This window comes from Tenrec ecaudatus, chromosome 8 (assembly GCF_050624435.1).
Source record: "Tenrec ecaudatus isolate mTenEca1 chromosome 8, mTenEca1.hap1, whole genome shotgun sequence".
Taxonomy (NCBI): Eukaryota; Metazoa; Chordata; class Mammalia; order Afrosoricida; family Tenrecidae; genus Tenrec; species Tenrec ecaudatus.
In genome coordinates this window covers 103,881,833-103,908,878 of record NC_134537.1, presented here as the reverse complement: position 1 = coordinate 103,908,878, position 27,046 = coordinate 103,881,833, and the positions used below count along the sequence as shown (strand labels likewise).

At 42.4% G+C, this 27,046-nt stretch overlaps 1 protein-coding gene across 8 annotated transcripts in view; it reads left to right on the top strand.

Annotated features, from left to right (window-relative positions):
• The window catches only part of UNC5D (unc-5 netrin receptor D), a 697,582-nt gene that overhangs the window by 561,472 nt on the left and 109,064 nt on the right, over nucleotides 1-27,046 (top strand). For 4 of the 8 annotated variants that reach the window (XM_075555758.1, XM_075555756.1, XM_075555754.1 and 1 more), the window contains one exon: nucleotides 23,820-23,852. The exons of the other annotated variants lie outside the window; for them this stretch is intronic. In XM_075555758.1, the coding sequence (XP_075411873.1) occupies nucleotides 23,820-23,852 (33 nt within the window). The remainder of the gene's footprint in view (nucleotides 1-23,819; nucleotides 23,853-27,046) is intronic. 8 annotated transcript variants of the gene reach the window in all.

The following is a 27,046-nucleotide window of genomic DNA, read 5'->3' as shown; positions in this document are numbered from 1 at the left end:
TGAACCGACCCCCTTGAATTTCTGAGACTGTAACTCTTTATAGGAGTAGAAAGCCTTGACTTTCTTCTGTGGAGCAGCTAGTGAATTTGAACTGCTGACCTTGAAATTAGCAGCCCAACACATAACCAAGAAGCCATGAGGGTTCCTATTCATAGTTACACAATCACTTAAATAGGACATGGGGAATAAAAGAAACTGTTACAAATTTTGACTGGTGGCAGACCTATGCATCACAGGTTCATGTGGGCCTAGAGAAGCGAGAAAGGAGCCACAATTGTGTACATTATGTTACCCAGAAGAGCTTATGTGACTGCTCCAGGGTCTGCTGACCAGGACTTGGCTCATAGAGCATGAGTCCTAAATACAAGCCCCCCACCCTCCAAGGACAGTGATGTCCATCAAGGACACACTCAGGTAAGTCCCAAAAGGAGAGTGCCCCTCCCTACTGGCTGGAGGGACATGAGGTAATCTGCTTTCTGATGCACTCTGCCTGAGGGCAAGACAACTCACATTCCTGATGCATGGTCGGAAACAATGCAATGGAGGTTTAAAATCCATGTGGGGACTGTGCGAAAATGGACTTGGGGCTTTCTCTGTTGTCCATAGACTGCTACAAATGAGTTGCTCGGAATCTGAGCTCGAATACAACATGTATTTCTGAAGTTTAAAGCTCGGTTCCTTTTTATTCAGAGCCATAATCCAAGCAGGAGCTGGAAAACATTTCATGGGTGTGCGGAGTGAACCCTTCCCAGGGATATTGGCCTTGGGTAGTTCCAGCTGCACACATGAAAGGGTTTCTGTTTTCCCATGTAGGAAATAAAATAGGGAGACAATGAGAGTTCGAATATGTTCAGTTTTGGACTTTAAAATCTCCGCAGAATTTCTTGTATCTATTCATTCTTTCTATTCATTTTCTACTTAATTCAAAACCCTCTGTCATTAAGTCAAGGCTGATGCACAGTGACCCCTGTGGGTTTCCAAGACTGTAATTCTTGCCGTGAGTAGAAGTCAAGCCTTCCCCTAGTGGAGCTGCTGGCAGTTTTGAACTGCTGACCATGTGGACCACAGCTCAGGTTGTAACCACCACACTACCTTGGCTCCATTTTCTACTTAAGATACATGTTTTCTAGTATCTGTTGCCTCCATAGTATGCCTAGTAGAATGTGTGTCGAATGTGGTCCGAGGAAACACTTGGGGACTACTGTAACTAAGCTTATTGAAGGACAGAGGGTGAAGCCTGTGAAATCATCCTGGTGAATGAGATATATTTGCATAAAGGTGTGTTTGTGAGAGTCTGGCATCAGGAGGTATTCTGCCTCTGCAGACAGAGTGGCCTCCCACATCAACAAAGAGGAATGACAGTGCACTCTCTCTGCAGGAAACAATGACCAGCAATCTAGTGAAATGACACTGAGATGATCATGAGGCCCACCTCACTTTGTGCTTCTGGCTGCTGCTGCCGGCGGCGCGCTCTCAGTGAAACCAGCTGCGCTCTGAGAGTTCAGCTCCAGCAGTGGCTAGGCTTGATTAAAATAACACTAGGAGCAGTCTTAGGGAGCATTCATTTTGTTAAAGGAACTAGGTCATGTTACAGTTTGGGGATTCTTTCCTCCTATTTTTTTTTCTTTATGCTAAACATGGCCGCCAGAAATCCCTCACTCCCCAGTTTCTGGTTGAGGGTTATCCGTGGCATCACTTGGCTCCAGCATGACCACCGTGCTTTGACTTCTCTTGGGTCACCACAGTCATCTGCCTTCCTCTTGCTGCCCCGAGGGCTCTATTTCCTTTAGAGTGAAACTGCCACCTCTGAATGATCACTTTAATATGTGAGTGTGGTTGTTGCCTGCCCAGCTGTGACGGGAGCACAGACCCTTAGACGTCCGCTATCCCAGAGGGCCGCACCTACACAGTCTCAACGAGACACTAAGTGCCCACGGTTGGTTTAAGCAAGATTAGGCAAGTCTTGCCAATAGCGGTCACAAGATTTTAAAAACAAGTATAAACAAAGGCTAATGCTATTATGCTAGAACATTGTATTTCCCCAAGAGAAAGATAAATATTTGGTATAATTGGGAAGGAAGAAGAAGTTGGAAATGCATATTTTTGACTTCAGAAAACCAGAATCCGTTTCCTGATCATTGATCCCTAGACTAGCTGAATACAGCTGCTTATGTGCTGCTCTGTCACCTTGGATCACGATGAGCTGTAATCGGCGTGACCATGCCCAACAACAACATGCTTTGAGAACCGTAGCTGCACATAAATGACATGAACTTGACTCATGACAGCAATAGGAAGGTCAAAATGGTGGGGCATTTAGCTTGGGGCATTTGGTTAGATCGTGGGGAAGCAGAGGCCGGTTCCTATGCCTTTTATTCCAGAAGACTTGAGACTAAGAGGGATCCCTGCAGGTGCAGTGGCTACAGCACTTGATGCTAACCCAAAGGTCCATCCCTCTGTAGGAGGAAGATGTCGTCGTCGTCTGCTTCCATAGAGATTACAGGCTTGGAAACCCCAGGAGGTAGTTGTGCTCTGTCCTGTAAGGTCTCCAGGAGTTGGAAGGAACTCATGGCAGTGATGTCTGTGCTTGCTTGAGCTGTATGGCACAGCACGTTGGACGCTTGGCTTGAGAAGGTGACCTAGATCGCCCTGAGCGAGAACTAGTGCCCACAGGTGTAGGGAGAATAGAGTCCGAGAAGTTACAGGGATATCAGAAATTGACGGGGAACCTGTAAGGGCTGAGCTGCCTGGTTTCTAAATTGTCATTTTTGTCATAAGATAGGTCAGTTCACCCTTGACAGTTAAAATCTGAAATATTTGTTAAGAAAAAGACTGTACCCCCCCCACCTTTTTTTTTTTTTTGGTTGGGTTCAGTGATAGGAAAAGTTTTAATTGACAATTTGGAACAAACACTAAAGACAAAGCTATCTGCAATAGCAGATGCCAGCCCCTGGCTACATCTAATGATCTAACTACATTGTCTACTCAATGTTTACCTAAGTCGCCTGGAGGAAGCTCCTGCAAGGTCAGCCTAGAAGCACAGCCAAGACTTAGTTGCCTTGTTAAGTTCTTTCTCTTGAACCGTTCTAAGCACCATTGTTGTCTGTTACAGCAGTTACCTGAGCCCCTTTTCTGTCTTTCCTAGGACAGTGACTATGAGGATTGTCGCCTTCAGAGAGTTCATCGCATCCGAAGGAACTCATTTACCTATTTATGTTTGCCAGGAGCTTACAAAATGCCTCTGGGTTGTTTATAATATTATAATCCAAAGGCATCCCATTGCCAAAATGACCTTCATTAACTCCTTTCAAGACCCACGAGGCAATGATTTCTAATCATACTTGACTTATTCTAAAACTTTGTGTTGGATGAGTTTATATCTCAGAACCAGCGGCACTGCCTAACTGTGTAATTATAAATGGTTGAGCACAATACAGCAAAGATACATCCTAGCGTAATGCATTCTTATGCTGTCCCGAAATGTGCTATTGTTTTCATTGAGTTGATTCTAGAGAACCCACAGGAGGCACAGTAGAGCTTTCAGTGTTTCAGAAGCAGGTCATCAGCTCTTTCTTCTGAGGATCTCTGGCTAGATTCAAACCACCAACCTACAGGTTAGCAACTACATATGTCAACCAGTGTTCCACCCAGTGACTCTGTGGCATTTGCTATTGCTCGCTGATTTCCCCCAAGTGGCTATAAAGTTAAAAATGCATTCCATTCCATTTATAGTACATGGCTGCAATTTGCCACGGGGCCAGCTTGCGGTGGTGGCCCCAGGATTTGCCGAGCAGACCTGTGTTCCATAGTCTCAGGGCTGCAACGTTTAGAAAGTTGCAGGCTTTCTTCTGCGGCACTTCTGAGTGGGGTTGATGAAAAGTGTCAGCTTTCCATCAGCAGCTCAGAACGTAAACATTTGCACTACCTGAGGGGTTCCTATAGTAAAATATAGGGGCTTCTTTTTACACATTACTCTCAGAAATACCCAGGAGATGTATTTCTGTATAAGATTTATTCAGAGAGTTGCCTTCTTATAGTCTGTCTAACAAATGGGAATGTAATGTTGCCGACCTGCAGGCATGATAAGGATGTAGATTTGAACACATATCGCATCATTAGCAGCTTAGCAACAACTCTCCCTTATGTCCCAATAAACATTCCCCCATTATGGGACCCAATAAGAGAACAAGCTTTACCGAGATTCTGTGGAGTGGCTCTGGACTCCAGTTTCTATTGTGTTTAATTAAAAAGGAAAATAAGAAAAAAAATAAAAAATAAAAAAAAGGAAAATAAGACAGAGCTATCTCAATGAGCATGTGTCTTAGGGAAAACATGCATAGATACATATGTATTAACGTTACATGTAAATCTATGTTATTTTTGTGTCTGATTGCCATATCCTGAGTAGAATTTAGCATACATAGAAAAAGTACAAACCACATACAAAAAAAGTCATCACAAAATTTCTCCACTTTCTACTGCCCCACTACTGAATTTTCTGTTCATCTGCCTTGCTGACATATAGAATACACACCTCTGCTTGCCTTTTCCATATAACACCCCTTCCAAATGAGGATTGGCTTTCATCCATTGGTCCATAACCCTTGTGCACATCATAAACCATTAAAAATTAGGGACCTTTCTTCTTAACCCACTCTGAAGTACTTCGGGTGTCTTTTGCCATCTAAGAGAGATTTTATGTTGTCTTTATTTCCTCATAGATCCCGCTACCTGTCCACAGTCGTGACAGAGCAGCCTAGGTAATAATTGGTTTCTCAGCTAATGGAAATCAAGGAAATGATTCTACCGGTCTCATTCTTCTCCTTCTACCCACCTTTTGCTGCCTGCTCCACCATATCTGTGCTTTTCCACGCTGCTTACATGCCTTTGGGGTAATTGAACAGGGAGTGCTGTTTTATGCTTCTGAAATATAATCTCTGGTAGGTTGTTTATCTCAGACATATCTTGTTAACTTTGCCCATTTTATGAGAGGAATTGCAATGAAACACCTCCACTGTAAATAGGAAGGGCTCTAAACTTGGGCAGCTGGAGAGCTGGCTCCATGTTCCTAGATCACATTAGTTAGCAAAAGAGGGGAGAGAAACAAAACCAAGACAGAATAAAACAAAATAAAACCCCACCGAAATGAAACAAACAAATATGAAGTGGTCCCTGTGGCCATGGAAACTGGAGAAAGGAACACTTTAGAAAGCTTAAAAATACTTCTAAGGAAGTACAATTGCAGAATGCAAATCCACTACAAAGAAAAAGAGATTGTATCAATTACCCCCAAGAAGCACTCATGGCAGCCACAGGGGCTGGACCCAAGATGAGGAAAGGTTGATATGACATGCAAATGAGAGGATGGATACCGTTTTGAAGTCTATGAATTCTGAAGAGGAGCCCTGATGGCATAGTGGTTAAGAGACGGGATGCTAGTCACAAGGACAGTAGTTTAAAACCACAGCCCATCCGTGGGAAGAAGATCGAGCTTTCCACTCCTGTGAAGAGTTACAGTCTTGCAAACTCACAATGGGCAGTCCTACCCCAGCCTATAGGTCATTAAGAGTTCCCATTGACTTGATGGCAGTGAGTTTAGTTTTTTGGTGATTTTTGAACAGAAATTAATTACAGTAAAAACCATGAAAGTGAGAGCATATCTCAAGTGTTAGAATAGTGATAAGGCTATATTAAAAATAACACAAAACAAAAATATACTCATTGCCATTGAGCAGATTCTGACTCCTAGTGGTCCGTTAGGGCAGGGCAGAACGCTCCTGTGGGTTTCCGAGACTAACTCCCTACAGGCATCAACGACCCTATATTCTCCCATTGATGGGCTGGTTCTTTCAAATAGCTGACCTTGCAGTTAGCCTAACCCATAATCACTCTCAACCAGGGATGCTAACTACCTTGTCAAAAGAGGAAAACTCGGATGACCAGGAAAACAGGGCAGTCCTATTGGCGTCTAGATCTCACAGGTTCCCTCTATAAGTTGATTTTCTTTTTTGAAAAACAAGAAATGGATATAAACCTAAAATTGGAGAAAAATGAGCATAACTTATTTGAATACACTCATCCCATGGTTCAATTTATAGACCCGGCGGCTACGATGATGAGCTCAACCATGGCGATTCCAAGGCTGGTGCAGGACTGAGCAGTGTTTCGCACCTAGAGGCTCTTCAGTGGCATGGACAACAGTCTCACAAAGGATCGCTCAGGACAGGGCAGTGCTGTCATGCAGAAGAGTGCTATGAATCAGTACCCACTTGATGGCGCCTAACAATAACCCTGAAACCCTGATGGTATAGTGCTTAAGCATTGGATTGATAACCACAAGGTTAGCAGTTCAAAACTACCTCAGAGGAAAGATGAGGTTTTCTACTTCTGCAAAGAGTTGCAGTGTCTGAAACGGATAGGAGCAGTTCTATCCTGTCTTACAGGGACACCACCATGTGTCAGAATTGACTTGATGACTTCTTCTTTGAACAATAGCACTAACAATGTCTCATAGGTATCAGATAAGTTCAAGGCTCTGATTGCAATACTCTGAGCAGGAGCACCTGGAGTAAGTTTCTTAATTACTAGAAGTCTAATTTTCCTCATCTATGAAATCCAAATTATAATAGTAAAGAGATTCCTATGGTAGAAAAAGTATGATTACCATGTTCTATAAAGGAATTAATAGTGTGATAGTTCATATCTTCTCAATGTATTTTGAAGGTATCTGATTAACATAAAATTTCTAATTAAATAAACTATATTTGTTCTTAATATCTATTAAAGACTGTACCCTTTATACAAACCAGTTCTAACTAGTAAATTTCTGGCTTACTGTCAGTTGTTAGAAAACATATTTCTAATAGGATATTAAAGTTTCACAAAGATTCTTAAACTTTGTGTCAAGCAAAAAATGCAATCTCCTCCGGAAGAACTGCTGATACTTAACTAAATGGACCGCTCTCAACATCCAAGCCTTCCTTTGCTAAACAACTGATTTGGTCTTGAGAAGATCCAAATTCTATGATTCTAACCGATAGTTAAAACCTCTTGAAGTTGAATCGACATGAATTGATAATGAGTTGAAACTGATATAGTCTCTGTAGAAAACAGTTGGAGTCCTTAAAAAAATGGAACCTAGAACCAATACATGACCCAGGCAAGCCACCACTAAGTCTACGCCCAGTAGAAGTGAAGACAGGGATGCCGACAAAAACACGGGCATCAATCTCCATTGCTGAACGTTTAAACATAGCCCACAGATGCATGGAGGAACAAAAGGTGGCAAATATACACAACAGAATACTACTTAGTCTGGAAGAGAAATGAAGTCCTAATGTATGCTCTAATATAGAGGAACCTTGAAAACATCCTGGGAAGTGAAATAATACAGTTGTGAATGCATAAACATTGTATGATTTCACTTACATGAATTAAGTAAAGCTAGAGAAAAGAGACGCAATCATAGTATGTGATGATTATCAAATTATATTATTCATATCATACACAACTTATATTTTGGTAACGATAATATAAAAATGGTTACAGCAGTACATCAACAGACTACCAGAAATTCAAGCTGAATTCAGAAGAGGACAAGAAATGAGGCATGTCATAGCTGATGTCCTATGTATATTGCTGGAAAGCAGACAGAATATCAGAACAATGATTCCTTGTGCTTCATCTGTGATGTATGGCAATCAGCTGTGAGGACCACAACAAAGGAGGACAACATTGTGAATAACAGGAATTACAAAGCACTTAATTGGGCTCCTGTAGAACCCATTGGCTCTATGGCCATGAGTGATCAGGAGTGGGAGAAAAGGACAGGGAGTTCTGGACACCTCCGTTGTCCAAAACTGAAGTGACGATTTGTGAATAAGGTTGCAATGAACACTTAGTTAGAAGTAACTGAGCCCCTGCTTTAAAGTCTGGGGTATATGCCTAGGGTTGAAGTTACTATGTGGTACACTCACTACTACGTTAGAGTCAGTGCTGACTCACAGTGACCCCTGTGGGTTTCCGTTACTGTAACTGGTTACAGGAGTAGAAAGCCCAGTCCTTCTCCCAAGGAGCTACTGGTGGTTTTGAACTGCCTCCCACAAAGATCAAAGCCCAACTTATAACCACTACACCACTAGGGTGCCACTAGGTTGTATAGTAATTCCAAAGGAGAGCTGATGGTACTCTGTGCCAGACTTTGAGCTGGTAACCCCAAGGTAGATTATTCAAATCAGTCAGCCTCTTCACAGGGGAAAAACTAATCTGTCTACTAACATATAGTTGCATAAGCCCTCCTCGGGGTTGATGAGTCAGAATTGACTCAATGGCACTGGATTTGGTTGGAGTATAATAATTCTATATTTAAGACTCTGAGGAGCCTCCAAACTATTCACCACACCGGCTGTACTATTTTACATTCACCCCACAATGTAGAAGGGTTCAAATAGCTCCGTCTTCTCGCTAAACACATTTCCTGTTTGCTTTGGGGTTTTTTTCCCCCTGATAAAAGCCGTCTTATCTTAGTGACTGTGAAGTAGCTTCTCTTTTTGCTTTTGATTCGCGTTTCCTTAGGGACTAATGATGATAAACATTCTCATGCGCCGTCTGTTGACCATTTATATACCTTCTTTGGAGAAATGTCTTTTCAAATCCATTGCCCTCTTGTAACTTGAGTTGTATTTTAGCAATTGGAGTTATTTACATATTTAGGATATTAAGTTTGATTACATGACTCTGAATATTTCCCTCTAGTTCAGTGGTTCTAATACCACGACCCTTTAATACAGTACCTCATGTTGTGGTGACCCCCAACCATAAAGTTATTTTCATTTCTATTTCATAACTATAATTTTGCTACTGGGAAAGGGTCATTCAGCCACCCAAGGGGCCACAAGCCACAGGATGAGAACCGCTTCTCTAGGCTGTAGGTTCTCTTCATTCTCTTGAAAAGTAATTTGCTTAATAAACTTAAAAAAATGTTCATCAAGTCAAAAATAACTTTTTTGGTTTGTTTTTTATTAAATACTTTTATTGTGGGCTCTTACATCTCTTATCACAATTCATACATTCATCCAGTGTGTCAAGCACATATTCACATATGCTGCCATCCTCATTTACAAAGCATTCTCATCCCACTTGAGCCCCTGATATTAGCTCCCCATTTCTTCCCCTCACCCACCTACCCTTCCTCATGAAGCCTTGATTATTTTTTCCATACCTTCCATCGTCCTCCATCCCCCTTACCTACTTTTCCGTTGTTCATCCCCCTGAGAGGGGGTTATAGGTTGATCCTTGTGATTGATTCCCCCTTTCTCCCTCCATCCTCCCCTAATCCTCCTATATCTCTACTCTCTTTGTTGGTCCTGAAGGGGTTATCTGTCATGGATTCCCTGTGTTTCTGAGTTTTGTCTGTAGCAGTGTGCACGCTCCAGTCTTATCTGATTTATAAGGTAGAATTGAGGTCATGATAGTTGGGGGAAGCAAGCACCAAGAAACTAGAAGAAAGTGTGTGTTTCATTGGTGTTATACTGCATCCTGACTGGCTCATCTCTTCTCTGTGACCCCTCTGTAAGAGGATGTCCAATTGGCTACAGATGGGCATTGGGTATCCACTCCATTCCCCCCCCCACCCATTTACCTTGGTTTCTGGGTCTTAGGTGCCTGGTACCTGATCCTGTTGACATCTCATGATCACACAGGCTGGTGTGCTTCTTCCATCCTTTTTGTCCTTTTATTGCTTGTGCTGTGTGTGCCATATCTAAGACACCATTGCTAAAACCCAGCTTTACACCTATATTTTCTTCTAAAAATGATATTGTTTTAATTCTTACATATAGGTCATTGATCTATTTTAATTTAATAATCCTATATGATATGAGGTATAAGTTGGACAACATTCTGTTGCACGAGGACATCCAGTTGTCCAGCACCACATGTTGAAGAGACTATACTCTCCCTGTTGAGTAAATTTACTACCTTTGTCAAAAATTATTTCAGTGGGAACTACAAAGGAAATAACTCTATATCCACAATTGAGGGATGGGTGGGAAGTGGTTACTAAACAGAGTGCTTTGAAGAGAGGGGGATAAAAAAATCAAATCTGACTTGAACAGTGAGAACTTTGTCAGTTGATCACCCTCTGATGCATGCTGGTCCTGCTCTGGTTTTCAACATTTTCTGTACTTTTGTTTTGTTTTTGTTTGTTTGTATTAGGGTGTACCTCAGAAGTGTTATGCCATTGAAGTCACCCTCTTGACATTGTGCTGTATATTTTTCTGGTTTGTTTGTTTTCTTGATATATGGAACCCATTATTGATGAACATATAGGGACAGCAAGTAGAATAAGGGTTGTTGTTGTTGTTGTTGTTTTTTTGGTGGGAGTGGGGTACAGTGGTGGTTGGGCATAAAAGGGAGATGATGTCAAAGAGTCCAGGAAGAAAAAGAATGCTTCCAAACTGATTATAGCAATTATATAATTCTGCTTGATGTGATTGAATGATGGATGATATATATGTATTAACTCACAATTAATAATATATTTTTAAAAAGAAAGTAAAATTAGTTCACTCACCCACACATAATGTACTCCCTTACACAGTCAGCTATAGAAGACCAAAGGTCAATATTTTCAAAAACCAAAAATGAAACGGCCAGGAGAGACAGGAAATCTAGATCAAAAGAAAGAGACGAAGCAGAAGAGAATTTGTGAGATGTTTGACACATTGTGAAAATTTTAACCAATGTCACAGAGCAAACCCACTGCCATGAATTTGTTTACATCTCTCATAGCAACCCTATGCATGGTTTCCAAGACTTCAGATCTTTGTGGGTGGGAGCAGATAGTCTCCGTTTCTTTCCCTGGGGCCACTGGTGAGGTTGAACTACCGACCAGTGCTTCGCAGTCCAGGGTTTACCTGACAGTGCCATGGACTATATTTTTTCAAATCACTTGGCTCTGGATCACTAGGTTTACTTCAGAACTTTCCATCCTAATCCATTGGCCTATACTGGTATTTTCCAAAGTGGATTATAGCACTCCCTGTGTGGGGGCAGTGCTGGAAGAATCCAGGGGCACTGCAAAAGCAGATACTTGCTTGTTATCCTGGACTATCGGCTCTAGTACGAGTTCTATAACTTGTTTGGGAGTCTTTAGTCTATACAATTATCTTTAGTCAGTACCATATCATTTTGATTACTGTAGCCTTTTGCTAAAATTTTTAACTGGGAAGTATGGATTCTCATACTTTGTCTTTCCTTTCGAGATGGTTTTGGCTACTTGGGACCCTGTATGGATCGGAAGGTCAACTTTTCCATTTCTGCAGATGGGCTTTTGACATATTGATGACAGTTCTGTTCAATGTGTAGATGATGCTGAATAGTATATCCATTATAACAGTATTAAGTTTTCCCACCAATGATCATCGACTATCATTCCATGTATTCATTTGTGAGGTGCTGTTGAATTTGTTCAGTTCCACAGTGATCCTGTGCACAGCAGAACCAAGTTCCACCCAGTCCCGTGCCATCTTCACAGTTGCTGTTTGGTTGGAGTGTATTTTTGCAGCCACTGTGACAGTCTATCTCAGTTTTCCACTCACCCCCTCCCATATGGAGCATGGACTCTTTCCCAGGGGGAAATGCTCCGTAGTTCTCAGTGGGCAAGCTCTCCACATCCCAGTTTATACTGCTTCCTGGGAATTTAATTCTCTTATTTTCATTTATTTACTTTAATTCACATTTTGCTATCTTTTAAAAAGGGGAATAATTGTGCCTATTGACTGTGACTGATATTGAATGTTCTGTGTAATCTGGAAGTTTCCTGGATGTGAGCTTTCCAGTCATTTTAAACAAGCTGTGTCCCTGTTTTATCAGTTCTCAGAATGCCAAATTGCATGTATTTTGACTATATTTAATCAAGATGCAACGTAGAGAACTTTAGGTAAGAAATATTAGTCTGGGCTAGAGAAAGATTTAAAGTCTGAGATCAGAGTGGTCCAGCTGTAAAAGAAATGGAAAGAACCCAATCAGTGAAGTAATTTAAAACTGAGTAATCTACTCCTGTAAGGAATTTAGGGCTCTCTGGAGTGTGCTGAACAAAGTGAATTAATAGAGATAGAGAAAATATCTTTGTTTTGATTGTAGCTTTTCTCCTTACACCGTAAATTAAATAGGTATGTCTGTTCAAGATCGGTGAGCAAGGAGATCCTTAAGATAACAATATTCCAATAATCATTAGATATTATCATTAAGTCCATTTGCTCTTACCTTTCCTTTCCTAGAGTCAGTGTCAGTATGATAAGGTATATATATAGTCATTGCAGGGCAATATAAGTACTTAGTTTTCAAACATATATTTATAAAATTATATCTTAAAAACCACTTTTATACACATACAACTATGACATACTTTTAATTCATCTGATCTTTAAGCACTTTAAAGAAAACATTTATCCTAAATCAACCAAACCTAAAGTTAACCATTTAATGAAGGAGCGCAAATTTTAAATACAAAACCTAAAGGGTAACCCATCGCTCTACCCGCCAAAATAAAACCCCAAACCAAAAGCAGACAAACTCACTACCATTGAGTCAGTGCTGACTTGTAGTGAGTGACCTCTTGTGTGTTGCGTAGACTGTAACTGTTTAAGGGAGTAGAAAGCCCAGCCTTGGTCCCAAGCAGCTGCTGGGGGTTCCAAACTGCCTACCATTTACATTGCAGCCCGATGCATAACCACTATACCACCAGGACTCCTACTAAAATAGATGACTCTTTGCCCTTAAGGTAGAGGTCTATCTTGGCCCCAAAGACAGGGAAGTCAAGAAGGGTGTGAGTAAGGCCAGCGCCATGATTGGCCATTCAAAACTTCCAGCTTCTCTGCGGAAGAAAGGCTGGACTTTCTGCTCCTGTCAACAGTTGCAGTCTAGGAAACCCACAGGGATCTCTGTGATAGCTCAGTGACACCGGGTAAGTGACTTTGTTTTTCCTTCCAATTCCAGTAGGTTCATCAAGAATCCACAGTGTCCTAGGAATTCACACACAACTAAGGAAATTGATGAATCATGCTTGGCAGAATTCTCTTATTCTACTCTCATATTTAATGGAGGACTCGACATTACATTTACTATTCTAGGTAATAGGAATGTGGGTGGACAAGGTAGACATAGACTGTGTACACTCAGCTTGGTCTCTAATGGGAGGTAAATGTATGCCTAGCATGAAGACAGATAATGCATTTAAAAAATTGAGAAGTATGGAGTTCTAAATTCCCACCAACCACCTCATCCCACCCCTAAGACAGAACTGGTAATATGTATGAAATATTTATTAAGATATCAAAGTATTTCTTTAGCAGTTGGTAAATAGTCATAAAATCACCTTTAAAAATCTCATTCACTCCATCCACTCCCTAATACCCATTCCCACCCTCCATTCCCATTCCTGCAAATAACAGGGCCATGCTCGGCCAAGTGCGCCACGAAGGCCCTCCGGGAGGATTGGTGTTGACACATACAGGAGGGATCTCTGTCCTTTCAGATTGGAGACAAATTGAGCATCTCTCCTGCCTTGAAGGATGTGATCATTGTACTATTAACCCAGGACTTAATTATTTTAACTGTGTGAATTATAAACGATGAGCGTTTTTGTTCAATTTTTAATATCTATTTCTAGAGCAGGATAGAATGAAAGAATCAGAGTAAAAGAATTCATAAGACAGAAAAATATTTTAATAGGCAGCTTCCTTGGAGCAGAGTTGGACACATTGCATGTTACCTCCAGAAGCCTATTTCTGAGCATCAAGTCTTTCTGAGCATCCTTAAGAGTGTTTGCAATGGCTCAAGAGTATCCTTTTCTCCCCTCTCCATCACAAAAGCTCGCAGATACAGCAGGGCTAGTCAGAATGGGTGAAACAGCCAGACATGGTGGATATGAAAGCTAGAAATTGAACTTATTTCACTCGAAAGTAAAATATGGAAACGTTACTTGGCCATTGTGGGCATCATTTAGCTAAGTTTCGAACATGCAGAAGATATCCTTATAAGCTGTATCCACATTGGAAAGAAAAGAAAAGTGAGGGTACAGCTTCCTGGCTGCATGCTAAACACATTCTTTGGCTACAGGGCTGTTGTGGGCGGTCGTTGTCTCAGAAGTGACAGCCACGGCTGTCTCTTTTTCTCCTCAGATAATGGACATAATGAGAACCTGAGCAATTCTTAGGTGGAAGAAGTCAATAGACCCATTATTTCATTTTGAATGTGCATCTCAAACCTCATGAGTCTTTATCCATGTGGGTGTTGTGCCATTCATCGCTCTTGAACTCTATGAATCACTCAGGTATCTGTGGGAGAGTGGAGAACTCTGATAGCTGTCCCCACCTGGGAAACTTGGAGCGGCTTCTCTGAAAGCATCAGCTTCTCAGCCTATCACCGCCTTGGCTTTGCTCAAGTTGAATTTTAAAAGGAGATAATAGATCTTCTCATGTCGATCCAGCTTGGGCAATGGGCAATGAGGAAACAAGAATTGAACTGGCTCAGGAGTATGTGGGATAATAAATGTGATCTCTGAAGGATAATTTCTGACTGAGATCTTTTCAAATCAATGGGAAAGAAAAATTCAATCAGGAAATTTTAAAAATGCAAGCAGTGAAAACTGGGAATGGGCTCTCTTTTATGCTCTTTGAATGTATCTGAGTTTCTGATCATTGGCAGAGGTTTAGGATGTACACTGGCTCTGAGGGGGGTGCTTCAGTGTGTCCTACTGCCTGACTGCTTTCCGTTGTAACTCCCAGAGGAGGAGAGAACTCCCACTCGTCAGTGTCCGCCTGACATAGTCGAGCACAGTGATGTTGCCAGTGCAAAACAGGCCTGTTTACCCAGTCTTTCTCCAGTCAGGCAGATCTGCCAGGTTTGGGGATTTCCTGGGGTCCTGGATGGCATTCAGAGGGCTTATACCCAGCTCTTCATGATTTGTAGTAATGGGAGAGAGGAAACCTTGCATAAATGAAGCATACAGAGAACCAGTAACTCCAATATCTATCAGCCAGCAAGTAATCATACAAACAACTTTTCATTTCACCCCACCTCCCCTGCCCATCAGTCCTTTTCTTACTCTGAATCTATGTAATATGCACTGCTTAGTGCCAGTTATTCATCAATGATTTAAATATGATTTACTTGTTAGAGACCCATAGCTAACAGTGATCACAAACGTATAAAGTAAACTACATTAACTCTCTTAATGTAGTTCATTGTGGGGCAGCGTGGGGTGGGAATGGGAGTGGGGATTGCATATTGTATGTCAGTGCCACTATAGAAGATACATTGTCCAGAGAAGCAAGATATCACTGCAAAGTGAATTATGGCTGAAGAATTCATGAAGGAAGCAGGAAGTGATTTGTGCTTTGAAGGGAGGAAATTGAAGGTGATGTAGAGGCAAAGGGGATCTCAAGGAGAAGCAATGGCATGGGCCAACGATCCGAGCTGAGGCCAAAGAAGTTTACCTGGCAAGAGCATTAGGTTAGTTTTGAGGAGAAGTGAGGACTAAGTCAGATTTAGCAAGGAAAGTCGATTAATAATCCATATCCATTCTGACTCATGGCAACCCTATATATAAGGTTTCCAGAAATGTGAATCTTTATTGGGGCAGAAAGCCACATCTCTCTCCTGTGGAGTGGCTGGTGGGTTTGATCGGTCAGCCTTGTGGTTGGCAGGCAATAACACCATGAACAGTACAGGTTGCACATGACTTTGAGGCAGTGCGGAATCATAATACCTCCCTTTATGTCAATACTAGAGAATTCTTCTGTCAGATGAAGAGATAGAGAATAGACAGAAAAAGAGACGGACTATTTCACAGGCATCCGAATCAACTCTAAGTCATTTAAGATTACAAAGAATATGAAGGGCAATTAAAAAACAGAAACAAAAAAAAAAATAAATAAATAAAATAAAAAAATAAAAAAACAGAAACAGCTACTATCTAATTTGAATGGAAAAGGATTTCGAAGGGTATGCATGGTCTGTGGAGAAGGAAGTAACTAAGAGTGGTCTTTGGAGATAAAAATGTGAGAAATGATTGACTTGGTAAAATAAACAAATGGCATATATTAAGGATAATGGCCTATTTATATAGCTGTCCAGAAAGAGATTTGCTGTCTGAGCTCACCCTGGTGGGTATTCAGTATATATTTAATGGAGTTTACCTCAAAAATGAAAAAAAATATTGAAGACTATGATGCCAGACACATTTATGCAGCATTCTAAACTGATGGGAATAGTTTTCAAATAACCAAAGGCAAAAACTTTGTAGCGCCCCCATCTGCCAGCCCATCCGGCTCCACTCTGGTTTACAGACTGAGCCATCTGTCCACATGTGCGGTCTCTCCTCAGGCCTGCTCCCCTAGACTCCGGGGTCCTCACTGCATGGAGCCAGCCAGCCACCTTTGTTCCTTGGAAAAGAATTATAAGACTGGATGTAGGCAGGTGAGTGGGTGGGTGGGTGGGTACAGGTGCAGCTATAAACAGCTCCTGAGAACAATGGATAACATAGACATGGTTGGGAAGTTATGGATATAACGAAGAAAGCCAGAACTTAAATCAAGATAAAAAGAAACGAATCACCAAGAAAATAAAAAAGGTATTATCATTGCCTGGCTAAGTTATCTGGTCCCCTTCGCTCTATCTTCTAGCCACATGGCTATATCCAAGGGTCTTCAAACCATTCATGGGGAAATTAAAAGAGAATGAAATACTAAGTGATAGATAGATTGCAGTAGTAAATGACAAAAGGAGATTGCAGAACTATATATAAGGGACAACTCCATGTTTTGCAGGTAAAAATGATCAATTATTGATGATTTCATGTTGTTTCATGCTAATACAGATGTACAAGCAAAACCAGTTTCCGTTGAGTTGATCCTCGCTCATACCTACCTTATTTAGATAAGTTAAAACTGTTCCATAGGGTTTCTGAGATTATAATCTTTTTGTTCCCCGAAGACTATAATCTTTATGGAAACAGACTGCCCTTCTTTCTCCTAAATAACAGCTGAGTGCGAAACCACTGTGCCACCAGGGTTCTGTATAAACATATGCATGTGTATATAATCATATAGATATGTGCTTATAAAACATTTATGCATATGTAATATTACACATTACCACCACTTGTCTGTCTGTCATACTGTGGTGGCTTATGTGGTGCTCTGGGGCTGGAAGCTGTGTCACTGATATTTCCGATGCCAGCGGGGCCACCCAAAGGGAACAAGTTACAGCAGAGTTGAAAGATGTTTGCTTGTGTTTCATTGGCTATGCAAATTATGGGTAGCCTCAAAAAGAATGGGAATTCCAGAACATTTCATTATGCTCACTTAGAACTTGCCCATGGGTCAAGATCTGTACATGGATCTTTTGTATTTAAAACCAAGAAAAGTGTGCATCAGGGTTGTATCCTCTCTGCAAACTTCTTCAATCTGTATGCTGAGCAAACACTCAGAGAAGGGGGATTATATGAAGAATAGCATAGCACTGAAGGAGGGCATCTTAACAACCTACAATATGCAGATGGCATAGCCTTGCTGGCTGCAAGTGAGGAGGACTTGAAACACTAGTTGATGAAGATGGAGAAGTTCAGCCTCTCATATAGATTGCAATTCAGTGTAAAGAATACCACAGTCCTCCAAACTGGACAACAGGTAATATGATAACCGGAGAAGAGTTTAAAGTTGTCCAGGATTTTGTCTTGCGTGGATGCACAATCATTGCTCACAGTAGCAATGGTCAAGAGATCAAACAAAACATTGCACTGGGTAAATCTCCTGACCCCAAAACAAAAACAAAAACAAGCTCGCATCCATGGGGTCCATTCTGACTGCTGACCCTGCAGGATAGAGTAGAATTGCCCACGTGGGATTCCGAGGTGGACTCTTTACTGGAACAGAAAGCCTCATCTTTCCCTGGCAAGGCAACTGGTGATTTTGAACTGCTGACTTTTTGGTTAGCAGCCCACTATGCTGCACATGATATCTTTAAAATATTGAAAAGCCAGGGGTTATTTTGAGAATTAAGCTGTACCTGACCCACTCCATGGCATTTTCAAGTGTCTCATATGCTTGCCAAAATTGGACATTGAAAAAGAAGAACCAATGAATCTGAATTATGGTCCTGATGAATAATAATATTGAAAGTAGTATGGACTGCCAACGAGCAAACAAATTTGTATGACCAGAATGCTCCTTAGGAACAAGGCTGTAGAGACTTCCTCTCGGAACGCTGGGCATGTTGTCAGGAGAGGGGCATCCCGCTTGGTAAGGTGGAGAGGCGATCACAAAGAGGGAGGCCCTGCACAGGTGGGTTGCAGCAGTGGCTGCCACAGTGGCACAAAGAGCTGCACACGAGGCTGCTATGGGTCAGAACCAGCACAGTGGCGTGATTATCTATTTCATATAAAGAAAACCGTCTGGGATTACCTGCGTAACTTTGCATTCCCACTGCCCTTGGTGGGCTCTAGTTCAATTCCAAGTGACCCGAGAGGAGGGAGTGGAGCCACTCCTTAGGGTTTGGGAGGCTCTAAGTCTCTATGGAAGCAGGAAGCCTCATTGTTTTACCTCCGAGGATTTGTACTGCTGATCTTTAAATTAACAGCCTCATTCTTTATCACTTTACATTAGCAGTAGTTGTCTCTTAGTGGTGGACATATTGTCTTTGTGTGTGTGTGCTTATTGGTATTTTTTGTTTTAGATATAATAAGGAAGAATAATTTTCAAAGAACACTTGATAATATACAACAGTATTTAAAAATAGAATTACATACAATATTTTTATATTTTAATTTCTTGCTGACATGAAATGATTATAAGAATGGGTTGTAATTGCTTATTTTCAATTTCTGTTTACCCTGAAGCTTCCTCTTGGGGCCCAAGCCGAACTCTGGGGAAGGTGTCATGATTTCTCAAAACTGACACTGGCTCAGAGCTGCGACATTCCTCTGTCTCCTAGGCTCTGAGTGACCTTCTCTGGGTTTTGGGCCTGTGGCCTTGCCATACATTCCCCAAGGCCTCTCGGGGAGGCAGAGATAAGTGAAGTTGACCACACAGAACCAGGGAGTTTTTCAGCAAGCAGCAGTGCCCTCAGTAATGTAAACAAATCAGCAAGTAAATAAATAAATAACACGCAGAGACCCCAATTAATCAGGATCTCTTGGCAAGGGGCCCAGGCATGGGTGTTTTTCAAAAGCTCCCCAGGGGATTCTAATGTGCAGCCAACACTGAAAATCACCACCCTAATGGATTAATTTACTAAAGGGTCATTTGAATATGGCCTTTGAAAAGAGGTAAAATTAAAGTGGAGAGGATTTGGCTGATCAAGGCCAAGTGGATGCATGGCCCCAACCCTTATAAGAAAATAATTATGCAAAGAACATGAAAAGGGGAGGGGTGCGCCTGCAAAAGATAATGAGGTCAGAGGGTAGCCCTCCCCCCCCCCCCACTCGTGATGGTAAAACGCACAACGTTAGAGCGGGAAAATAGCTATGGTAATGGCTTTCAGAAAGACAGTGGCATTTTACAAAACATAAGCGAACCCAGTTTCATTGCTTATGTCAGAGTGCTAACGGTCCCCTGGGCATCAGAGAATCACTGCCCTTTCCATAAGAAGATAAATCAGTTATGAAGGCGCTTAGCGAAACAGATTGTGAATTTGGTGGCAGTGAGGAATATTAAATACACTGTGGACTGCCGGCAGGGTGATCAAATCTGTGTCGCAAGAAATATGGTCAGAATGCTCCATAGAAGCCAAGATGACGAGACGTTATCTCAAGTTCTTTGGTGATATTTTCTGGAGGGATCGGTCTTTGAAGAAGGGCGTTGGGTCTGGGAAGGGATCAGCAAAAAAGAGGCAGACCTTCAACAAGATGGCCTGACACAAGGGCTACACCGATGTGCTCCACACCGTGAGGGGGATGGTGTAGCCCCCTGTGCGTGGGCTCCTCCTCTGGCAGAACCAACTGGGCGGCACCAGCAACAAAGAGCACACTACAATCACAATATATGGCGTGGCCAGTCAGTATCCCTTGAAGTCTGGATTTCTGGAGAGCATTTTTAGACATCCTTAAACAGATTTACAGAGGGCAAACCTGAAGGGGCCTCAGGTGTCTTCTGGTCCCTCATTTTCGTTTCGCCTGCCAGGAAATGAATCTTGACTTGCTCTTGGTCTCACAGGGGGCTAAGCTAAGTGTGCATACAAATTCTGGAAGCTTCAAATGTCCCTGAAAAATCTCTGGAATTTCTGGGTTAGAGGTGTGACTTGTTTCTAAGCTGGAGCACAGAGCATTCATTGTTGTTCTGAAGTGGGCAGGGGGGGGGGGAGGGATGGTGACAACAGGTAGAAGGATGATGAAGTCATTGTTTTACTAGTTGCCAGTGAGTGATGCCAGAGATGTGCTGGCAGCTCTACACTGACCATGCTTAACCCAACTTGTTGTTGTTAGGTCCCATTGAGTCGGTTCCAACTCCGAGCAAGCCCGTGGACCGCCAAATGAAACCATGCTTGGTCCCGGGCATCCTGCCGACTGCTATGTTCGAACTCATTATTGCAGCCACCGTGTCCATCCACTTTGTCCAGGCTCTTCCTCTTTCTCACTGCCCTTCGACCTTACCAGGCACCGTGTCCTTTGTAAGGGCCTGCTCTCGCCTGGGAACTTATCCACTTCTTTCAATGTTGCAACTGAAGGCTTGAATTTCTTTTCTTTCATTTTTTTCCCTTTAAGATATGTTGAATGTGCCTGTCCTTTTTGGTTTTCTCAATCTATGCCATTGCACATTTTATTGTAATACAGTGTCTTCCATAGCTGCTCTTTGGAATTTTCCAATCGATTCCTTTACTTCCTTATTTCTTCTATTGGCCTTGGCTATTTTAAGATTAAGAGAAAGTTTCCTTAATAGTCATCTGGAAAACCCAAACCCCTGCTATGGAGGGAATGCTGACCCATAGTGACTCTATCAGGCAGAGTGGAACTGTTTTATAGAATGTCCAAGGTTTCTGAGGCTTTAAATCTTTATAGAAGCAGACAGCCTCATATCTCTCCTGAGCAGCAGGTTGTGGGCTTGAACTACACAATCTTTAAGTTGACAGAAAATGCTTAATTCTGTGTGGTAGTCTGCAAGGCCTTTCGTATTCCAACGTTACTGCTGAGAACACTGAGGTCACATGAATACTATGTGGACAAGTCAAGATTTCAATCTCGTTCTAGCCTGGGAGGCTCCAATAATTCCACAAGGCAACCCGGCCAACAGCAGGAACAGCACAGCTAGGTCAGAGGAAACGGTGTACCACTCTCTGGGCCCCGGTCCTGACAGCCGAGCGCTCTGCCTGAGAACTTACTGGGACTCATCAGCCCCTTCACTCCTCCTCCTTTTGAGGTCATAGCCAATAGAACTCCACCGCCTTTCTTTTTTTTTTTTGGTTTTGTTTTTAACCTCGCTATATTAGATTTGTTTTTCTGATGAGGAATTATATATTTCACCTGTTTTTAATGGAGTTTCATTTTGTTACCTAGCATAATGTTCCTTCCTGTGGTTTAGAAATAAGAAAATACTGTTAAGCTCAGTCAGAGTCCTTAACAGATGTTCAGTATGTCTGCTGGTGTATTTCTAGTAATACATCACTTTCAGACATCTTAGCCCTGGCCTGCCAGCCCCGCTAGGCCCATGCCAAGAGCTTCCGGATACCACGCAATAAGCAAAACTGAAGTTATGTTGAAGCCACCAAGGTCGTCTTATCCTCATTCTCAAGTGCACTGCCATCTGGACTTCAGGAGGTACCACCTGATCTCAGGAAAACATGATGTAAAACCTCTGCAGTCAGGAGAATACATGTCTTCTCTGCTTTAAGAACTTGAACTGTGTAAAAATATAATGTTATTATATCAACTTGAACAAGTTACTCAGTATTTTGAAGATGCTTCATTTAAAAACAGCAGTTCTCAACCTGTGGATCACAACTCCTTTGGGGATCGAATGACCCTTTTACAGGGGTCGCCCAATTCATAACATTTAGCAAAATTACAGTTATGAAGTAGCAATGAAAATAATTTTGTGATTGGGGGGTCACCACCACACGAGGAATTGTATGAAAGGGTCGCGGCATTAGGAAGGTGGAGAACCACTGTTTTAAAGAACCCAACCACACACTCACTGCTATCGAATCAATTCTAACTCGTAGCAACCCTGTAAGACAGAGTGGGGCTGCCCGTGTGGGTTTCTGTCTGTAAATCTTTATAGGAGTAGAAGGCTTTTGTCTTTCTCCCACAGATTGTTAGGTGGGTTTGAACTCCTGACCTGGTGCGGGCCAGCACAGGCCAATCCATAGCCTATCAAGGATAGCTTATCCAAAAGTACCTTTTACTAGGTAACTTCCCTTTACTTTAAAACGAAAAGGTGGATCACTTGGAAGAGTATAATGAACATGTGATTTTGGTAAGAGCTACTTCCATAACAGATCAAGTCGCAAAATATTCACGAGCTGTACTTAAAACTCATTGCATTTGGATATTGCAAGGGCTTTCACTCATTTTAAACTGAGCAGGACATGGAAGAGTGGGCCACGGCAAGGGAAACTCCGCGGAGGACTCAACAGAGTTATAACTGCCTGCTCGAAAGGGGTTCTCAAGCAGTCTGTCAGATAAGACTTAGGGAATTCTCAAATGGGTACAGCTTTGATTCCATACGAACAAACACACAAAAAGACATAATCCAGTCTGACCGAGCCTCACCCCACTTGACTTGCCTTCAGGCAAATGGAGCAAGGGGACTGTGCCAGGTGACCTTTCAGAGTCCCTGATAGTTATATAATTCTGTGAACGATTAGTCATGGCCTCCTTCTTCGGTGCCTTGCTCCCACTGAGTTGGTCCTGACTTTCTGTGGCTGCAGGTGTGTCAGAGCAGAGCCATGATCTCTAGGGAGTCCAATGACTCATTTTCAGAAGTAGATCGCCACGCCTTTCCTCTGCAGTGCCTCCAGGTGAACTTGAATCGCCAAGCTTTTTTTTTAATCAGCCAAATATACTAACCATTTCTCACTCCTGGGATTTGATTCTCACCATAGCGAGGGGCACCAAACACGATGTAAAGTATGTGGCATCTGGACCGGCAGTCAGAGGTGTGGGTTTCCCTGTGTGTTGCATTGCAATGGAGTTTTGTTGGACTGAGAGAGAGCCAGGACCAGAGACTAGGGACTGGGATGTCGGTGCTATAAAACCCAAGTTAAGCAAAGTGCCAAGGCTCAAAATGATGTGCAGAGTCAGAGTATTTGGAGATGGGAGCTGAAGAGACCCAGCGGAGGAGGGAGGGTGGTAGAGAGAGTTGGTAAAAGTCTCCTGTGAGCTCAGACTCCTGTAGCTCCGCATAAGCACAAAGGGAATGCCTTTCCTTTTGTGCACCTCCTCTGACCTGTGCTGTTAGAAATGGTCATTATCAAATGACACCTCGTCCACTGAGAGCGAGCATACCAATTTTAACAGGTAATGAAAATACTAAACAACAAAAACTCTGCCATGCTCATACCAGGACCCCCAAACCTGCCAGCAATGGACAAGCAGGAAGAAAAACCAAAGAAGGAAGGCTCCTCTTAGAAAAATATGTTGAAGGAGAAAAATCATGTGAAACATCTAGCAATAAGAGAGTTATCCATACCAAACGCTCTATCACCTGGAGAACTAGAGAAAATGTACCGTGGATAGAGCTAGACATAGAGTGATATAGAAATAAGTCTGCTCTGTGTCAATTTATTAAATGCAACTTTCTTTCTCTCTTTCTTTCTTTTAGATAAAAAACCTCTTCATGAAATAAAACCCCAAAGTAAGTCGTCTTTGCTTGTGTGGGTATGATCCATTCTCCCTTGTGCTCCTTGTTGTTCTGGGTTAGCCGCCAGGCAGAGCTGACGTTCGCACGGAAGACCCAGGGCCTTCAGGCTCCTCTGTGAGTTTAGAGTCACATTCGAGTGCATTTGAAATAAAAGAGAGAGCGCCTCCCTTCCTGCGAGCAAAAGTAAATCTCTCCTCAGGCTTCTTTCTGCCTGTACAAATGTCACCTAATATACTTATTTCTGAGATTAATGACGTTCTAATTAATAAAGATCAGCCAGCGTGCGCTTTGGCCAAAGACTAACCGCAAGCCTGTCTGGGAGGAGGGGACGCGCATGAGAATACAAACTGGGACTCTTAGCTCTCATCGGATCAATGGCAAGAGGGTAGATTAGGAACCAGCAATCCACGGAGAAATGACTGTAAACTGAGACTTGGGGTCTTGGTGCTGCCCCGAGCTGGCCATACATTGGCTGGCTTCCTGGAAAACCTTCGCATTCTCTCTACTTTATATATCATGCAGATTTGGGGGCTGCTTTCATTCCTAGGCTGGACGTCAGATGCACAACATCAGAATTTAGGGTGGGAAGCAGGGTTAGAATTAGGAAGACCCCAGGGTAGTACAAACTGTTAACACCCTCAGCTGCTAATCAGAAGTTTGAAGCTTCAAGTCTACCCAGAGGTGCGTAGGAAGGAAGACCTGATGATCTAGTGAAAAACTCAGCCATGGGAAACCCTTTGGAGTACAGTTCTACTCTGAGATACATAAGGTTGCCAGGAGTTCAGATGGACTCAATAGCAACTCTCTACTAGTTTAAAACATAGGAATCTCACTTTTTTTGGGGGGGGTGGTGGTGGTGTGTGTGTGTGTGCGTGTGTGTGTGTGTGTTTCCTTTACTTCCTCAAGGGATTCCAATATGCAGCTCAGGTCAGGAACTATGTCTGAGAAAAGTGTTTCTTAGAAGGGTGTTCATAGACTACCTCTATTAGAATCTCAGGGTAGGGTCAGATGATTAAATATGCTCCACCTCAGAACAAATGAATGAGAATTTCTGGGAAAGTTGGAGCCTCTGAGCATCTACAATCCAATAAGTCCAATCGGAGGATACTCCTGCACTCAGAAAACACACAAGAAGGAAACCTCAAGGCTTTAAGGGTGTCAGCATTATAGTCCTTAGCAGGAGGAAGATCAGGTGAGACCTGACTGTCACGATTGTGGAAGGTCACCCTGTTCTGTGTAGTATAAAAGAAATGACCTTTTTTTCTTTTATCCCCAAAGATATTAAACACTTTCTTTCTTTCTTTAAAGAGTTCATTGTAAATTGGGGGATGCTTCACAGAGCTCATCGTTTTTCCAGTCAACAATTCATAGACATTTGTTTCACCTCATTGATTGCCGTCTCCACAATCAAACATCACTAATTCTACTTTCTCCCGCTGTTTCTTGTTCCCATTTCTCCTTCTTTCTTACCATTTCTGAAATCTGTCCTATAAACACCGCCCTTTTGATCTCAAGTGGTGGATCATTCTAAAGTGTCCATGCCTCGTTAGCAGCGATGCTCCCCTGACAGACCTGTCTACTGTTTGGCTAAAAATTGAGCCAAGTGAGTGAGTTCATTTCCAGACCAGAAGGGTGACTAAGTATCACAGTCTCAGGGGCTCCCCAGTCCCTGGCTGACCAGTAAACAAGGTCAGCCGGATGATTCTGGGCTCTCCCCCATACTCTTCTTTCACTGTCTCTGGGACCGTCTCGTCATGGGATCCCTTTCAGAGCACTTGGAAGTGCTAGCCAGGAATCGTCTAATTCCTCTCACCTGAGGGTTGTAGAGACTACTGTTCACATGGTTCATTTGACCACTGGAGTAATGGTTTCAAAAGGAAAGACTTTTGATCTTTAACAGTCTGTAGGAAATAAACTTCAAATCCTTCAGGAGAGCTGACAGCTTTGATTAACAAATTCCTTCGCAAGTATTAAGACTGTGTGAGGATAGATAGCCAAGGAATACCTCAAGACAGGGACCCGAAGACATGACAGACCCCACTGTTCACCCTTTACGAAGCTGCTTCAGGAAGATGATCTCTGTAGAATGCCTTTCCTTGCGGAAACGGAGGACTTGATAAAACAGTTTCTTAACTTCTTTTCCACGCTGTCTGTTCCCCACGGAGGAATCACTGGTACTTAAGTAATAGCCATGGTCTATTATGCATGTTTCATTTTGAACTCACAAGGATATAAGGAATGAGGGCCCTGTGTGGGTGGAGGGGAGAAGAGGCATATACATTCACACGTGCAGAGTGGTGCCAGTGCAGGACTAGCTCACTGAACGAGGCCAGCCCTCCACATGAGTGCTCCAGTGGGTACAGTTCCTGTCATCCCTGGTTGGGATGGGCAGCACCAGCAGGACCATGCGTGTGAGTAAGGCGACCAGTTTGAGTGCCTCAGAAATGTATGTGTGTGTTTTTAAAATTAATTTCACACTTAGTTTGTGAGCTTGGTGCCAGTCTAATTTGGTTACATCTGTACTTCCAGCCATAAACCCCACAGTAGCTAATTCTAGTCCTCGGGGGCCTTCTGAATTCGTTTTTGCTTAGGATTCTCACTCCTGAGCACCATGCCTAATTGCTGGATACTGCAACGGAATCGCTTAAACCGTTTTAATTTGTGATTTCCTAAAAATAAAATCTTAACAGAATCAATGTGATTGCAAAAGGCTCCCAGAGGAATCCAATCGGGGTTGTGTAAGCTGCGTGGTGAGGAGTGCGTGATACAAATTCAGGCTGCGGCTGCTCAGTGGAAGAGGGGGTTTAGTTTAAGATGACATGAATCATCGCTGATGCAAAATCAAAGTCAATTATGAAGATAATTGAGAAACAACCTGTTCCTATATCTAGCTGTACGCTCGCCCTCAGCAAGGCCTAGTGGAGAGAGGACATCACTCAGTGCCTCGCGAGCAGACCTGCTGGAGGAAGCTTTGAGTTGTGGGGAGGTGTGAGAAGAAAGTGAAGCCTTAAGATATCTGTTGGCAAATCATAATGACAAACTGGGGGAGCTATGTGCACCGCATAGCTCATGAAAGCACTTATTGTAAATGAGATAATTTAATCAATTATGTTTCCTAATGTACTAAACCGAATGTTTCATTTTCTGCTTCTGCACATCTTAAATTATCTTCAGGTGCTTTATGAGAT